At 40.8% G+C, this 19,092-nt stretch overlaps 1 protein-coding gene across 3 annotated transcripts in view; it reads right to left on the bottom strand.

Annotated features, from left to right (window-relative positions):
- The window catches only part of WTIP (WT1 interacting protein), a 251,559-nt gene that overhangs the window by 129,387 nt on the left and 103,080 nt on the right, over window positions 1–19,092 (bottom strand). For all 3 annotated transcript variants that reach the window (XM_090260324.1, XM_090260320.1, XM_090260325.1), the window contains one exon: window positions 7,994–8,064. In XM_090260324.1, coding sequence (XP_090116450.1) covers window positions 8,001–8,064 — 64 coding nt within the window. In that variant the 3' untranslated portion in view covers window positions 7,994–8,000. The remainder of the gene's footprint in view (window positions 1–7,993; window positions 8,065–19,092) is intronic.

Below are 19,092 nucleotides of genomic sequence, written 5' to 3'. Positions count from 1 at the left end.
TACAAATTATTAATATCAGGAATAAAGATACCAAAAACAAGAGAAAATACTATGAATCTGACAACTTAGATTCAAAGAACCAATTCCTGGAAAGGCACAACCTTACACCATTCATTCTAAATGAATTAAGTAATTCAAATAACCTTATAACAATTAAAAAAATCGATTCATACTTTTAAAATTCTTTTAAAAAAAATGGAAATCTGTGGTAATTGAATGATCAATTTTTCACAATCACTTCAAGAAAACAGAATAGGGTGCAACATTTCCCAATTCATTTTATGAAGCTAGTGTTGCCCTGATAACAAACTACACAGACAGTACAAAAAAAAAGAAGAAGGAGGAGAAGAAGAAGGAGAAGGAGAAGAAGAAAAAGAAGAAGAAGAAGGAGGAGGAGGAGGAGGGGGGAGGGGGAGGGGGAGGAGGAGGGGGAGGGGGAGGGGGAGGGGGAGGAGGAGGAGGAGGAGAAGGAGAAGGAGGAGAAGGAGAAGAAGAAGAAAGAAAGAAAGGGAGGGAGGGAAAGAGGAGGGAGGAAACTGTAGATCCCCTATCCCTCAGGAATACAGAAGCAAAAGTCCTCAATGGAATTTTAGCAAAAAGAATTCAGCAATATGTCAAGAGAATTATGCACCATTACCAAACAGGATTTATTCTGGGAATATGAGGCTACTTCAGCATTCAGAAATCAATGAAATCCACCAGATTAAAGAAGGAAAAAATTACATCATTATATAAATTGATGCAGAAACAATACTTGACTAAATTTCACACCCCTTCATGATAAAAGCTCTCAGAGAAATAGGAATGCAAGGAAACTACAACTTGATATAGAGCATCTTTAAAAACCTACAGGTAATATTATATTTAATGATGAAAGACTAAATTTTCCCTTAAGATCAGGAATAAGACAAGAATGTCCATTCTCGTTGCTCATTCAATATAGCACTAAAGTTGCAGCAAGACATGAAAAGGGAAGAAACAGCACACAGAAACAAAGCTTTCTCTTTGTGTATGGTACAATTTCTATATAGAAAATCCCAAAGAATCTACAAAAAATACTTTTAAAAATTATAAGTGAGTTCATCATGGTCACAAGATAAAAGATAAACATACAAAGATCAATTGCATGTATATATTTTAATAATGAACATGTCAATACCAAATTAAAAATACAAGTCATTTACAATCACTTAAATAAATGAAATACTTAGGTGCAAATCTAACAAAACATGTTACATGTTGAAAACTACAAAATGCTGTTGAAAGAAATCAAAGAAGATCTGAATATGTGGAGAGATGTGCCATGGTCATGGTTTAGAAAATTCAACATAGCAGAGATTTTATTTCTTTCCAATTTGATATATGAATTTAATATAATTTCTATCAAAATCTCAGTAAGACTTTTTATAGATATATATATAAAGTATTATAAAATTTATATGGAAAAGTAAATGAACTATAACAGCTAACATACTTTTGAAAAATAAGATAAAGTGGGAGCAACCAGTCTACCTGATTTCAAATTATTATATAATTATAGAGACCTTAATCAAGACTGGGTATATTGGCACATAGATTAACTTAACAGACTAGACCCCCAAAAATAGATCTACATAAACATGCCCAGCAGATTTTTGACAAATGTGCAAAAATAATTCAATTTAAAAAATAGCTTCTTCAACAAATGATGCTGAAGCAACTGGATGTCCATTGGCAAAAAAAAGAAAAGAAAAGAAAACCCTCAAACTAAGTTTCACACCTTATACACAAAAATTAATTTACAATAAACTGCACACTTAAATGTGAAACATAAAACTTTAAGAAAAGAAGTGGGGGGAAATCTTGAAACCTAGAACTAAGCAAAGAGCTCTTGACATCAAAATCACTATCCATGAAAGGAAAAAAATGATAAGTTGGATTTCACAAAAACTTAAAATTTTGGTCTGTGAAGAAGCTTGTAAAAAGGAGTTACTGCCTGGGAGAAAATATCTGCAAGCCGCATACCCAACAAAGTACTCGTATATAGAATATATAAAAAACACTCAAAACTGAGTTTAAAAAAATTCAATTAGATAACTGACAAAAAACATGAAGACATAGATAGCAAATAAGCACACTAAAAGATGTTCAAAGTCATTACCTACTAGGGAAATGCAAACTAAAACCAGAATGAGATATCACTACATACCTATCAGAAGGTTAAAATAAAAAATAGTGCCAACAGCAAATGCTGGTGAGGACGTGGAGAACCTGGATTACTCATACACTGCTAATGGAAACATAAAATGGCACAGCCATTCTAAAACACATTTTGGTAGGTAAACAAAGAATTAAATATGTAACTACCATACAACCCAGTTATTGCTCTCCTGAATATTTATCCCAGAAAAATGAAAACTTATATGTATACAAAAAGCTGTATACAAATATGTTTAGTAGCTTTATTTACCACAGCCAAATATCAGAAACAACTTCAGTGTGTGAATGATTAAATAAATCATGGCATCATGTAATACTATAAAATACTATTCAACAAGAAAAAGTAATGAACTATTCATATACACAGCAACCTAGATCAATCTCCAGAGAATTATGCTGAATTTTTTTAAAAAGGCAATCCCAAACTTCACATACTGTATAATTAAATTAGTATGATGTTCTTGAGAAATAGAGAGCAGATTAGTGGTTGCCAGGAATTAAAGAAGGGATGCAGGTAGAAAGAAAATGGATGTGACTATTTAAAAGACAAAATGAAGGATCCTTGTGGTGATGGAAACGTTCGCTATCTTGACTGTATCAAGGAAAATTTCTTGATTGTGATACTGTGCTATAGTTTTGCAAGTTATTACCAACAGGGGAAAGTGTGGAAAGGGTGCACAGAATCTCTGTGTATTTTATATCTTGCAACTGTATGTACATTTACAATTATCTTTACAAAAACAATTTTTTTTTAATGAATGTGTCAGAGTAAATTATCTCAGAATGATTTTCTATACTAAAATTCCATGATTTGGGGAGAGAGGGTTCTAAGGATCCACCAGCTCTATGTTATAAACAGCAGCACTGTTTTCAGCAGGTGCAGTTTCTTACAGATCTGGACATTAATGTTCTTGATGGTAAGTAAGGCTCTGGACAGCATCAGAATGAGGAATGCAACTGAGTGTGTAAAAAAAAGATGTGTAACTAAATCAGACAGAGCCTACAGATCTTAATCTATTTGGAGATGGGAAAAAAACCAGAGGCCAGACAAGGGAAAATTCCTCACACAAAATTAATGGTTAATGAAAGAATCCATATGAAGAAGAATCCAGTCCAGTTTGTAAGTATCTACTGACCTTCACCTGTCCAAACCCTTACGTATCACCCAGCCCAAGTCTTTTCAGAACACTACTAAACCAGGACTAGTAGATGAAAGTACTTAGACACCTAGACAATCCTAACAATTAACATTTTACTACGACAATAAAGGAAAAGGAAAAAATAAATAAATAAATAACGAAATGAGGCCAAAAAGAAAACATACAGAGCAAAGGTCAGCCAACTTTTCCTGTAAAGGACCACACAAAAAATATTTTCAGCTTTGTGGGCCTTATGGTCTCTCTCACAACTCGGCTCTGCTGCTGTCTAGGAAAAGCACCCAGAGGCGATCTGTAAAGGAATGCAGGGAACTGTTGTCAAAAAAACTTTATTTGCAAAACAATCGGTAGGCCAGGTTTCCTCCACAGTGCATAGTTTGCAGACCCCTGCCACAGAGAAACAACAGAAGCATCTAGTGTTTGCACATGGAGCGACAGTGCCTGCCTGATGGGGTTACTGTGAATTTAAAATTAAGTATCACACGAGAGTGCTTAGCAATGGGCATAGGACCTTGTAAGGAGTCAATAGATGTTAATCATTACTCTTACTAGACAAGAATCATTCTAATTGAAGGCCTGTCTGGATCTGAATAGGCAGGTCTGAACTCTTATCATCAACAACCTTTGTAACAGGGTGGTAAGTGGCTGCTGTCCTTCCTCCTGGTAGATGTCCCTGTAGAATCCCAGAGTCCCTGTGGATTTCAAGAAAGAATCACACCAAGAGAGAGTGGCTTCTTTAAACTATCATAGAAAATATCTTTCTAAGATTTTCTGAGGTAAATTTCCAAGAACTGTGCCACATGAGGAGTGGTAGAAGAAACTGGGTTGCTTAGATTGGAGAAGACATGCCTGGAGGGGTGGGATGGGGGGGCATATAAGAACAACTTTTAAATGCCTGAGCTCTAGAAATGGAAGCCTGAGTTTTGACAGGTGACCCAAAAAGGCAAAAGAAATAAGACTAATACATTCAAGTTAATGAAACCATATTTCAGTTCAGCACGAAGAAGAAATGTGTGAATAGTCAGCTCTGTCTTACAAATGATTTAGTTTATGGCGAGTGTTCTTCTTTAAGACAATTCAGGAAAGGTTGGGTGGGTGACGTAAGGAGCAAGAGAAAGTCACAAACTTTGAAGAAGCTTCTCGCCTGAGAATCTATGATTCTACAGAATAGGTGAAACAAAGTACAATAAATCAGTGATCTGTATCTCTAAACTCTAATCCGTATTTACCTTTAGATTTATATGCTTTCATATAATTTTGTAATATAATTGTAACTAGCTATGTTCCATCATTCATTTATTTGTGTATTCTAAAAAAATATATAGCGTGTACTTACTATATGCCAGGCATTTCACTAAGCATTGGAACTCTAGCAGTAAGTAGTTGGCTTTTAAAAAGCTGTTAAAAATTAACTAGAAAAATATATCCTCCTTGAATGTAATGAAATATTCCACTTTTATTCACACATTCTTTTGCTATTCTCAATTGACCAAATTATTTATACAGGCAGTTATTGCAATGATGTTAAAACTCAAAAAAATTTTTTTTGCTTTGGAATGTTGTGTAAAAGTTCAGAAAGAAGGGGGTTGGGTTTTTATTGCCATAAGTTTCAAAGCCTCCATAATCAGGCCTTTATTGAAGAATAGCTACTCTAGCTGTGACTACAGGGAATAAATTTTGATACTAAGATCACAGGAATTCTAGCTTTTGTTTATTCTTTATAAGGTAGATATAGCAAGGCGGGAGCTATGTAAGAAACTTTTCTGAAATGAGATATGAAGCTCCCTCTAGTTTGTTGCTAAAGCCCCATTCGCATCTGTACTATGAACCTTCTGTGGTTTGAATTGATCCTTTACATATGGATATGCATGACACCTTTTGCCTAAAATACCTTTAAATAAATAGAAGCTTTACAACTTTCTATTACATACTCCACCTTCATGGTTCTCTGGGATAGAGAATGGCAAACATGGCATTACTGAGCATCAAAACTGTATCCTTTTATGACTCCGGTTCTATTTTATCGTTAGCTTATTTTATTCATTAGGTTCTTCTTATAGGTGAGATCATATAGTATTTGTCTTTCACCAATTAGCTAACATGAAACATGGAACAGATTGACAGTGACCAGAGGGGAGGAGAGAGGGGGATAATGGTGGAAAGAAGAGGAAGGGACTAGACAAAGAATATGTATGAATGACCCACGGACATGGACAGCAGTGTGGGGACTGACTGTGTGAGCAAGGGGGGGCTGGGCAGAGGAGAGCAAAGGGGGAAAAATTGGGACACCGTAATAGAATAATAATAATAAATTAAAAAAAAATAAAAGAAAGATGTGGAAACACAAAAAAGATGTTTTTGCCTTCATGGAAATTTCTCCTTGGTCATGATCTCTACTCCTGAAACAGATATTGAAAACTGTTGCAGCCTTACAAATGTGTAGACACCAAAAGGCCGCTAAGAAAGACTCTTTAAAAAATACCCTCCAGTTTACACAAAACCCAGAAAAAATTTATATGCAGAGATGTTCACTGCAATATTATTAGTAGTAGTAAATAGAAAGCAATTTATGTATATAATAATAGGATAATCATTAAAGAATATTGTATAGCCATTAAAGTTATGTCTATCAAGTTTTTTTAATAATATGGGGAAAATATATGTGAAATAATATTAAGTGAAGAGAAACAACGTAAAATTATGCAGTATGATTTCCAATTTAATTGAAAAATGGTCAGGCACAAACAAAAAAGACTGGAAGATAAATGTACTAAAACACTGATGGCATTTGCCTTGGGTGATGGCATCATCGTGATTCTTCTTTTACTTATATATTGTACACACTTCAATCATTAACTATGTTTCACTTTTAAAACCAGAAAATAAATACATTGATTTAAAAAGCCCTTTTCTACCTCTTGACAGTTTTCTAAAATACCAGCAAGAAAACTCTATCTTTTATATTCTTCCTTGTAAAGAAAATCACACGGGGAACTTGACCACTTTAAACATTGTTGGTTCAGTTTAGTTAAACTATTATTTACTAACTCTCAGATTGAATTCTGTCTGTATGTTTGTTTATTTGTATTTTTGTTTAGACCACCCAATCACCATTTATCTCACTCCAGGTGACAGTACCCAGTACCCAATTTTCTTGTCAAACCATCCTCTTCACAGTCCGCTGCTGATGTGACCCTGACTCCAATTCTAGGAGTGAGTGTGGAACTAGGACTATTTTGCTGAGACTTTTGAAAGAAACACAAATTATTTTCTTCACTGACATATTGCATAAGGGTATGTAAACCTAAAGTTATCAGAATTCCCCATGTGAAGTCTGAGAATAAAACCAGTGTGATCCAGCTGACAAAGGTCAATTACTTCTAAGTAGGAATCCTCTTGCAGGACTTAAGCAAAAATCCATTTACCCTGGATGAAGAATAGAAGCAAAAACCCCTCCACATGCCTGAGGCTGGTGGCTAGTGTCTTTCTTATGCAAAATGGCTTTAATGCATCCAAAGCCTCAGGCAGATGGGAGGAGTCTTGATCCAGGGGACGGTATGGAAAGCACACAGAGCCTACGTAAGGGTCTGTGAATGGTCAGAACTGTTTGCAACGCCCACTGCGTCAGATGACGCAGTCAGGGATATATAAGCAGCTGCAGACATTTTAGCAGAGACTCTCTCAGACTCTCTCTCTGGCTCTCGCTCGTGCTCTCTCTCTCTGAGACTCTCTCAAGCTCTCGTTCGGGCTCTGGCTCTCACTGGCGCTCTGGCTCTCGCTCTGGCTCTCTGGCTCTCGCTCGTGCTCTCACTCTGAGACACTCTCGCTCTCTGACTCGGGTTCTCACTCGCGCTCTGGCTCTGGCGCTCTGACTCTCTCTGGCGCGCTCGCGCGCTCGCTCTCGCTCTCTCGCTCTCTCGTGTGCTCCCTCCACGTGGCTTGGTGAAGGGGTCTCCAGGCTGCTTTAAGAGGCTCTCGCCATGCGGTTTTGAGAAGGAGAGAAGATCCACGCGGTTTGCAGAAAGAAGGCAGTTTGCAAGGAGGCTGAGAATCCAGGTGGTTCTGCATTGAGAGCTGGAGGGCACCATAGCACAGAAAGGACCTCCCCAATCAGGATTGAATGATGAATGATTGGCAGCTGCTGGTAAAGCTGAACTGTGTTGGGAAAGTAGGGAAACGGTTTCTCTGACTTCCCTAAAACTAGCCTGGTTTGGAAGGGGGGAGGCAAGGATATGTGTTTGTTGGTATTTTAAAGAGCATAAGACTTAACAACAGAAATCCGCAAATAACTAAATCTATATAACTGTTAAATAAACAATTCTTTTTCTTTTCACCAAACTCTGGTATTGAGAGTTATAATTTTGGCGGCGGGCAATCGGGCCCCTAACTAAAGAGCCTGTGGGTTTGTTTTCAATTGGAGCAGCCCAGGGGTTCTGTAACAAAAGCATGAAAGAAGGGCATGATAGAAGTGGTAGAAGAATGGGAGGAACAGAAAGAAAGAAGAAAGCACCACAGGCACCTAGACAATAATATTAAATTAAAAATAAAGGACAGGTGACTCAACAAGACATGCTTTTCTGGATATGGGCTGTGACAAGTGGACCCATGTACGCAAGAGAACACACAGTTTTCACTACCTTCACCCTAATGAAAGTCCTTTTCACAACCTCCAATTCCAGCTTCATGTGATTGAAGGACAATCTGGAACCTGTAGGGAAGTAGGAACCATGAAAAAGAAGTGAGGTCATTGGAGAAATTTCTAGTGGATAAAAAAAAAGAGAGAGAGAAAGAGCTAAAGCTGTTAAATGAGATGGGCGTGAAGAGGAGCTGATAACATGAATACTAGATCACAGAGGAAAGTGTCCTGGGAGATAGGATTGTCAGAGTACAGAGAACGCTGGGGCAGTCCCAGATACCAAGTTCCTGTGTCCTCAGGTTGTGCCTCCCTCATGTAAGAAACAAGGACATAGTGACTCCCAAACCAGTAGAAAGTCATTAGTAACAAAGGGCAAATTAATTAGAGGGTCTTAAGGGCAAATGTAATTAGAGGATCTCTGAGAAGGGAGCTGACAGCACTGGCATATCTACAAACCACAGAAGGGGCATTTAGATAACCGTGTTAGATTGTAACTCTGGAGTAACCAGTAATGGAGAAACGGGGAAGACGGAGAGGGGAGGGGGAGCTAATTGCGTTAGGGCGGGGAAGCTAATCCTCTCACTTCAGGGCAAAGAAGATAATCACTTTAGGGTGGCAATTTTAGGGTGGAAAAGATCATCACTTTAGGGTGGCAATTTCAGCGTGGGGAAGCTAAGACTATAAAACCAGTTTCCTTTGTCTACTTGGCGCGCACATTCTCCTGGCTGTGAGGGTGTGCCCGGATCTGCAGACTCGTAAATAAAGGCCTCACTTTACTGCTCAAGTCCTGTGTCCCAGTTTTTATTGTGAGCGTTTCTCACACTCACAGCACACAGCTGTGTTTCACCCACCAGGGACCCTCACCTGAGATTCGGTGACTTGTGCTTCCCTTAGGGCTGCAATACATAGGCAGGGTCTTTTCAATCACTGGTCATGTGGTTGAATTCAACCTCCAGCCCCCTCTCCTCCCCAGAGATTGGGCTCTAATCCCTGACCCCTAATCACAGGGTTGTCTTTCTGGCTTGACTGGCCCCCACCCTGAGTCACCTCCTTAGCATGAACCCAGGTGTGCTCCAAGAGGACCAGCACAGTTTGTAGACACTCCTGTTACCCAGGAAGTTCCAAGGATGGGGGAGCTTCCTCTGAGGAAAGAGGGTCAAGGACTGGCTAAAATGTTCCTTACACAACACATGGAGCATGGTCGGGAGCTCGGTCAGAGCTCAGGTGGTCGGGGGAGGTAAACAGGTTTGGTTGCAGGAACATTTTAGGCTAGAGCTGTGGCAGGGGGCATGTGAGAAGCTAAAGAAGTGAGGAGTGAAATAATGGCGTGGTCACAGGCCATTGGAATAGCACAGGAGATGCACAAATTTAGAACATGGGGACAGCTAATGACGTGAATAACAGTGTGGGGAAGCCAAAGAGAAAACATGGCTGTGTGCTGGGTATGGGATTCTTTTTCCCAACAATCAGGCAGGAAGGTATCCCTAGACTAATATTCTATGTTACCACAGAACACTATTTACTAATGTTTTAATTAAATGTCTCAATTGCAAGTAAGCATGATATACCCCTTTCTCTTTTTTATCAGAGTCATCTGTGGTCACTGATTCTAAGACCAAGTTCTCAAGGTAAAAAAAAGTGTAGGGCAATGGGACACCTTGTGCATGGTGACATTACAGACATTCCTCTAAATTAAAGGGAAACTGAAGTCCAGGTCTGGGTGGCAAGTCTTTTCTGCACACTCTCTGGGCAAAAGGAATACAAAAGTTCTTTGTACAATCCTTTTAGCTGGTCTGTAAATTTAAAGTTTTTCTCAAAAGTAAATGTTGAATAAAGGAGAATGCTATTAAATATGTAGGGGATGTTTCAAAGGGACTCAGAAACTAATGTGAAGCGATACAAAGATGGACCCACTTAATCATCAAAAAGAGTAATAACTTTGATATACCAAAATACTAAAAATTCATTTAAACCCATGAGCTAACAACAATAACAAAATGAAAGACATAAAATCCTGTCACTCAGGGGTTTGGAAAGTGTCTCTCTTGTAGGAACCACAGAACCCAGTTGAGAGGACATGTTTTTCTTTAGAGAAGTATTCCACCTAGTGAGGGAAGAAGACATGGTAAAGGAGCATATTACCATTTCATTTCCCCTGATGAATTAATGGATCAGGGCAGTGAACATCAACCAACAGATGCTAACATCACAAAACAAGGATAGAAAGATATACAGGATTCCAGAAGAAAGAAGACAAATGTCATGGACAACAGTCTTGCCAAAATAACTGAAACTAAATCTGAGTAATTTCCAATCTAACTGCCAACTTTACAAGGCATACAGGCAATTAAAAAAAAAAGTAAAGTTGAAACAGGTGCAATGCAATCAACACAATCCAGACTATGGGAGACTAAAGATAAACAACCCAATTTCTTCAAAAGAGAAATTGCAAATTACACAAATGGCATAAAGGGGGAATTACTACTAAAAGATTTAAAACACCTTTCTACCAACTGAAATGTATGGACTCTATTTGGATCCCGACTGAAAAGAAGAAACAAAAAAAAAAAATTTAGGAAACAAAATCTCTGAGTGCTGGATATTATATAAGAAACAATAGTATTGTGAGTTATCCCCATATTGTATCATTCAAAGACACATACAGAAATACAGGTAAAAACATTTTTAAAGCCAAGTAAAGGGAGAAAATAGGGGTTTGGAAGAAACAGATATGAAAGGCATATGCATGGTCATGTGAGAAAAAAGGACTGGAAAATGTGTCCATTGGATTTGAATGTAACTAGGTCAAGGCTAACCTTTACCAACAGATGTGGGAGAGCAGTAAGGACAAAGCCAAGACACTGAGAACTGAAGCAGGAATGGGAAGTGAGGACATCTTTACTAGAGGATATTTTGAGCCCTGGATTACACAGTATAGATGGAAATGTGTCTATTTGGATGACAATGTTTTGGTGCCTGGAACAATGATAAGCACCAAGTTCTCCTTGGGCAGGAGGACCTCTGCTTACAAAAGCAAGTATAAGCCACACACTGCAATGACTTCCTGGTTATGACAAAAGCTATCTATATCATATCAGCTTAATTAAAGAAAAGTTTCCAAGTCCTGAGAAATCTTTATAACCCACAAGTAGCAAAAACGGTTCCTCTTCTTAGAGTCTATACAAAGCACATAATGGATGGTATTTTTCTTCTTCTATGGCTGTCAAAGACATTGGTCATATTTGCAGCTCAACTTCAATAATCCTAAAGTATAGTACTACCTATATATGTGAATTCATCAAGGACTCCCGGTGCTGACCCTTGCAGACTTAATCCTGCGCTGCATTGTGTGATGCACCAGGCAGAACCAAGGAGAATCAGCATACGCTTATCAGAAAACGAAGGTTCTCAGGGAGGGCTAGAAGAGGAAGGAGTGTTGGGGTACACAGGGAGAAGACACAGAACGTCCACAGCCAAGCTGTGATCCTCTCTACTCCAGTCCCCAGGAGACCAAGAAATCACAACTCCCAGGGGAGCGCCCTTCCAGGGCAGCCTGCCCCTGACCTCTAGCCCAGACTCGCTAAATTCTAGGAAACAGTCAAATGTTCCCTGTCCTCAGCCCAGGACGAGTACCTGGGCCCTCTCGCTGCGGACGGAAAGATCCAGAACCGACCCATGGCCACAAATGCACAACCTACCCCTTCGGGTGTCGCTGATCTGCCCCTAAGGCTCCTGAGGCTCCGTGGCGCTGCTCCTTTGGTTCTTCGCTTGCCGGGTCCCCGCCTCTGCGCCTACAAAGGCCGCCTCAAAGAGGAACCAGAACTGGGCCTACTGGGTAAATCCACTCTGGAGACTGTTCGTTCCCCCAGGGGTCCTCACAGTTCTGTGAGCCTCGACCAGGCCCCAGACCTGCAGACAGGCCCGGCCTGGATCCAACACCAACGCAGCGGCCTTGCCCTAATGGCCACGCCCGCGGGCTCCGAGATCGCGCTGTGGGGAGTTCCCTGCTCGAGACTCAGCCGTCCCGAGTGAATCCTTGCCCGCAGAGCCCCACACCCGCAAGGTAGCGGCCCCACCAGTCAAAACCTAGACCCGCAGACCCGGGCATTCTCATCCAACGGAGGCCAAAGCCTGGGAACCAGGGCCGTAATAACCTGGCCACAGACAGGAATCGACAGCCAGGCAGCGGAAGTGCGCGTGCGCGAACTCGCAGGACTCTCCCGGGGCAGCGGGACCACACCAGCACTCTATTGCTCGTAAGTTTACATGCTGTCAGGGTAGGGAACGTCTCGATAGAATCCACCTCACCCAGCGTGTAAGAGGTGCGGAGCACAGAAGACTGGCTGCCCTCACCCCAGACGCCATTTTCCCATTTGACTTCACTTCTGCGAGGTATCAGGGAAAGGTGTCGTCTGTATGACTGTGTCTCGCAATCCTGGTCCTTTCCTTGCTGTGAGAACTGAGATTCCTCCACAACAGGGCGAGGCGAAGGAAGAGGTGTTTAATGTCTACTTAACTCTAGAGGTTTCACTAAATTACTAAGAAAGAGTAAATGCCCAGCCATGACATACAGTAGTTTTACCCATGTGCGTATGGTTTCTCCAAGAAAGGAAATGATCACAGAAACACAAGTTTTCTAGATTACACAAACAATGCATTAGTACTGAAAAAGATCATAAAGTACTAGCAAATTATAAAAAGAAAACAGACACCTGGAATCTCACCTGTCAAGGAGGATTGTGATTAATGTAATGGTTCATTTTTTACTCTTCGCCATTTTTGCGTTTTACCCCAGTGGCAGGTTATTTTTTGCTTACGTATCCTAGCAACCTTGAGCCCCCTTTGCTAGCTGACCCTGGCTATTATCTGGCTATCCCAAGGACATGAGTATAGTTCTGCGACAAGTGTTTATCAGCTGAAGCCCCTTCTAAATTAGAAAGTGTGTATATGTATAGTTTCTCACGCCTGTGTAGTTTTTTGTTGTTGTTATCTGGCTACCCCAAGGACATGAGTATAGCTCTTTTGCCTTTAAAAACCTTTTAGTCTGTAAGGCGGGACGGCTCTCCCATCTTTCTTCTGCTTCTGAAAGTGGGAAGACCCGTCCCTGGCCAGGTAAATAAATGCCATAAATTTATTTCTAAATTGCCTCGTGTCCTCTTTGCTTGCAAATGCTCCATAACAAATTTGGTAAAAGCGTCACTTTTTAAAAATGGGGTCATAAGGACAGTGATTGACACCTCTTTGTGGTGAAATACTAAAACCATGTTTTTGGCCAATTGTTTTTGAAAATCTGGTGGAGGGGGGCAGGATTAAAAATACAATCACCTGCCATCCAGAAAAATGTTGTTTGTTATTGAATAACCATTAAACCAGACTGTGTGGTGCACCACGAAGGAGACTGTAAAGAAACGAGCCTCATCTCTTCCTACAACTCGGCAGGTACGATAACTGCAGACATGCTCTTAAGTTAAATGGTAACTTGTCTCATGTGAAAGTGTTACAGAACCCCTGGGCTGCTCCAATTGAAAACAAACCCATGGGCTCTTTAGTTAGGGGCCCGATTGCCCGCTGCCAAAATTATAACTCTCAATACCAGAGTTTAGTGAAAAGAAAAAGAATTGTTTATTTAACAGTTATATAGATTTAGTTATTTGAGGATTTCTGTTGTTAAGTCTTATGCTCTTTAAAACACCCGCAAACACATATCCTTGCCTCCCCCCCTACCAAACCAGGCTAGTTTTAGAAAAGTTAGAGAAACCGTTTCCCTACTTTCCAAACACAGTTCAGCTTTACCAGCAGCTGCCAATCACTCAATTCTGATTGGGGAGGTCCTTTCTGTGCTGTGGTGCCCTCCATGTCTCAATGCAGAACCGCCTGGATTCTCAGCCTCCTTGCAAACTGCCTTCTTCCTGCAAACCACGCGGATCTCCTCTCCTCAAAACCGCATGGCGAGACCCTCTTAAAGCAGCCTGGAGACCCCTTCTCCAAGCCACATGGAGAAGGCCCCTTCACCAAGCCACGTGGAGGGAGCACACGAGAGAGCGAGAGCCCCAGAGTGAGCACGCACGTGAGAGAGCTAAAAATGTCTGCAGCTGCTTATATATCCCTGACTGCGTCCTCTGATGCAGTGGGCGTTGCAAACAGTTCTGACCATTCACAGAACCCCACGCAGGCTCTGTGTACTTTCTCCATACTGTCCCCTGGTTCAAGACTCCTCCCATCTACCTGAGGCCTTGGATGCATTAAAGCCATTTTGCATAAAAAGACACTAACCACCAGCCTCAGGCATGTGGAGGCATTCCAAAAGCTGCTTCTTTCTCCCCATCCCCCAGCCGCAAGCTCTGGGGATTTTTGGACTCCCCTGTTTCTGTAACAAAAGGACAGCAGTATTTGTTATACATTCTTTCATAATCCACTATAAATTCACCTGGTAATATGGGTGGCTATTCATGCTAGTCAATATCCGTTACCCCAAGGAAAAAGGAAACTCCTTATATCTCATGACAAGTGGGTAGTTACAGCTCAGAGCAAGGTGCCTTGCGCCTAGTCTAAAGTCCCTTCATCACAGACATAGGGACATTATCTCCCTTTAGTGCAATCTGCAGCATTAAAATAATCCCACACAAAACCTATGCTTCTCCAAATCTGCTCTGGAAATGGCTGCATAGCCAGGAACAAACTTGGTTTCTAGCTCTTGCTGCTATTCAATGTGGCCTGTGCGTGAATTCTCACTCATGGAAGGCTGGAAGGCGAGTCATGGTGGCCACGTCTCTGGGCCTGAGTCAGGAAACCTGCAGGATGCATTTCTCCATGTTCATTTACTTTTTCACTAAGATGCACAAAGTACCTTAGAAACCTTACTGTGAAAATGAACAGAGTGCTCATCAGCCTGGGTTCCCAGACTGCAGTTCTCACCTCCCCACATGCACTAGACAGCACTCAGCAAAAGACCAGCCTGAGTGCCCTCTGTACCTTGCTCCACCCTGGTTCCCTGTCCTGTGAACCCTCACTGCCATGACCCCTCAGCAACCAACTCTGTCTCTTCAACTCAGAGACATGCCAGACTCTCCAAGAACCTGCTCCCTGCTCTCTCTGAGCTCTCACTTGGAAATTCTTAGGGATCACTTTTCTCATCAAATGGCTAAAAACTGTTGTTTCACATTTCACCCACTTTAAGAACTCATTTAAGACAGGTGGGTAATCTGGACTGTGTGTCCATCATGGCTGGATGCAGCAGAGGTCCACCTCTTACTGTGGCTTCATTAAGGTATTTAGGATATATATAAAGTTTTCTCTTTTGGTATTAATGGAAAATGCAAACATTCCCCAAATTTGTCATCTATCTTCCTAACTTAATTTTATAATTTTTATTTTCTGTCACATAGACACTATTTTTGTGTTCAGATCTTTCAGTTTCTCTTAACACTTTTCATCTGTTTTGACTTTGTCCATAAAGAAGCCTTTCCCACCCCAGATTGTATCATTAGTTACCTCTGTTTTCACCTGTTTATTTTTTCTCTTTAATGCATCAATTCTTTTAAGATAACTGGCACCTATCTTCAAGATTTGTAAATCAATCTCCTCAAACTCAAAGGGTTAACCTTGTACAGTAATGAGATACATGTTATGTGTCTGGTGCCCTCCCCATAGGTGGGGATTCCTGAGACAGCCTGGCCCTGAAAGCTGTGGAGGAGCGTGGTCCCTGAGACCTCATCCAATTCAGAAAGTCCATGACTGCAGACAAAGGAGACATGCAGTCCCTGCACCTCAGATGAACAAGATTTTAAATTTCAGCTTTGTTGAGGTACAATTAGCACATAAAATTATAAGATATTTAAAATGTCCATCATGGTGACTTTATTTTATTTTATTTTTTGGTATTCTCATCCAAGGATATTTTTCCATTGCTTTTAGAGATAAAACAGGGAAAAAGAGAAACATCAATCGGTTGCCTCCTCTATGCACCTGGACGGGGAAACAAACCCACAGAAAAGTATCTGTCCCAACTGGGAATTGAACCCACAATGTTCCTTCTTGGGACAGGACAACGCTCCAACCAACTGAGCCACACCAGCCAGGGCATGTTATGGTGATCTGATATATGTATATATTTTGAAAGGATTATCCCCTTCCAGAATGTATCCATAACCTCACATTATGTTTGTGTGTGTGTGTGTGTGAGGGCACTTAAGTTCTACTCTCTTAGCAAATATTAATTATACATATTCACCATGTTGTTTATGAGACCCTCTGACCTTATTCATCTTACAACTAAAAGTCTGAACCTTTTACCAGCCGTTATCTATTCCCCAACCCCCAGCCCCTGGCAGCCTCTTTTCCAGTGTCTGTTTATATGATTTTGACTTTTTTTCATTTTTTTAGATTACACATACTAGTGATACTTTGCAGATTTTTTCTTTGTATGGCTTATTTAACTTGCCCTCAAGGCCCATCCCTGGCAGTATTTTCTTCTTTCTCATAGTTCCATTTTATATGCACATATCACATCTTCTGTGCCCATTTATCCACTGATGGACACAGATTATTTCCATACCTCGAATATTATGAAAAAAGCTGCAACAAACATGGAGGTGCAGATATCTCTTCAAAGTCCTGTTGTCATTTCCTTTAGAAAAATACCCAGAACTGGGATTGCTGCATCATACAGTGGTTGTATTTTTAATTTTTTTTAGAAACTGCCTCACTGCTTTATGTATGAACTAATATGACTTTACTCATGGTTAGTATGGGCTGATTAGAAACATGTAAAGGATCAAAAAATAAATAAAAGTTTGGGTACATCCTAAATTTCTCATCCAAGTTCAAACAATGGATCAAAAGCAAGACTCGGAGCCAAAATTGGAAACAATGCAAGTGTCCATTAGCAGATGGATGGATAAACAAAATGTGGCATATATAATGGATATTATTCTTCCTTAAGGAAGCGGGAAATTCTGACACATGCAACAACATGGATGAACCTTGAGGATATTATGCTGACTGAATGAGTCAGAAGTAAATGACTAAATTCTGACTCCAATTACATGAGGGTACTAGAATAGTCAAACTCAGAGGGACAAAAGTAGAATAGTGGCTGCCAGGAGCAGGGGAGAGTGTTGGGAAGATGAAAACATTCTGGGGGTGGTAACTGGAGCACAACAATGGGAATGTGCTCAATGCCACTGAATTAAACCTTAAATCTGATTAAAATGGTAAACTGTTATTTTACCACAATAATAAAGGAAGGAAAAAAGAAAGGAAATAAAAGATTCAGTGCTCAGGTGAATAGTAGAGGTATGAGGATGGCAGAAGGTTCAGAAAAATCATTTCCTGATCCTGCAGAACACCGACTTTATTAGTCTCTTTTCTGTATCTGCACTCCCCACTTCACAGAGATCATGTTCTGCATTGAAATAATAATTTTGACTTCTGGCCAAGATAGAGGCCTGGATAGACCTGTTGAGTCTCCCTCCACAACTAAGAAGGAATACAGCAACCTCAAAACTAGGGACAACCAGAAGTTCCAGAAAATCGAGCTGCATGGAAGTCCAACAAAGATATAAAGAAGAAATACTCATCCAGACAGGTAGGAGGGGCGGAGCTGGGGTGGAGAGGAAGCAGTGTGGTGGTGGCTGTGGCGGTGGCAGCAGCAGCAGCAGGAGCAGCAGCAGGCTGGCAGAAAGTGCAGTCACATGTTTTAAAAAGTAGGGAAGAACACCTGTGGAGCACTCCCAGCACCAGACAAGACCACAGCTCAAGGTCCCAGCGCTGGGGAAAATAAAGCCTCATTGCTTCTGACTGTGCAAACCAGTTGGGGTTTGGGTGGAGGAAGAAATTGCTGGCCTCTCAGCAGAGTCCCCTTGTTTAAAGGGTCCCCATGGTCCTAGAACATTCGTAGACCCGCCCACTCTGAGAATGACATCCAGGGCAACAGCTAGAGAGGCACCAGTCCCATACAGAAGTGGGAGAAGTGCCTAGAAAAGGGGTAAGTGCTGAGCAAGCAGCATTGTTCCTTCTCAGACTCCTCTCCAACACACATCACCACAACATGGTGAAACAGGTCGCCCGGTACTGATGAATACCTAAGTCTCTGCCCCTTTATAACAGGTGTGACAGCTCTACCTAAGACACAGAGGCAAACAAACACAAGAGCCTGACAAGATGAGGAGACAGAGAGGTATGGCCCAAAAGAGGAAAAGGATCAAGGTCCCAGTGGGAGGACTAAGTGATGAGGAGATAGCCAACCTAACAAATGAGGAGATAGCCAACCTAACAGGTGCAGAGTTCAAAACACTGGTGATAAAGATGCTCACAGACTTGACAGATATGCTTAAGTATGGAAAACGCATAAAGGAAGACGTGAAGGCTATGCTAAATGAAACGAAGTCAAATTCACACAAAACCAATAGTGAAGGGAAGGAAGCCGGGGTTCAAGTCAACGATTTGGAACATAGGGAAGAAAAAAACAGTCAACCAGTACAGAATGAGGAAACAAGAATTGAAAAAAATGAGGAGAGGCTGAGAAACTCCTGGGACAATTTTAAATTCACCAACATCCCAATCACAGGGGTGCCACAAGGAGAAGAGTAACAGTAAGAAATTGAAAGCTTATGTGAAAAAATAATGAAGGAAAACTCCCCAAAGCTGGCAAAGGAAAGAGACATACAAGTCCAGGAAGCACAGAGAGTCCCAAACAAGCTAGACCCAAAGAGGACCACACCAAGACACATCATAATTAAAATGTCAAAGGTTCAAAATAAAGAGAAAATCTTAAAAGCAGCAAGAGAAAAGCAGAGTTACCTACAAAGAGGTGCCTATAAGACTGTCAGCTGATTTCTCAAAAGAAACTTTGTAGACAAGAACGGACTGACAAGAAGTATGCAAAGTGATGAAAAGCAAGGACCTACAACCAAGATTGCTCTATCCAGCAGTTATCATTTAGAATGGAAGGACAGATAAAGTGCTTCTCAGATAAGGTAAAGCTAAAGGGGTTTATTATCACCAAACTATTATTATATGAAATGTTAAAAGGACTTGTTTAAGAAAAAGAAGATCAACACTATGAACATTAAACTGACAATAAACTCACAACTATCAACA

Source organism: Furipterus horrens, unplaced genomic scaffold (genome assembly GCF_987537825.1).
Source record: "Furipterus horrens unplaced genomic scaffold, mFurHor1.1.pri manual_scaffold_13, whole genome shotgun sequence".
Taxonomy (NCBI): Eukaryota; Metazoa; Chordata; class Mammalia; order Chiroptera; family Furipteridae; genus Furipterus; species Furipterus horrens.
The sequence above is the reverse complement of the archived record's forward strand: the minus strand, read 5'-3'. Positions and strand labels throughout refer to the sequence as shown.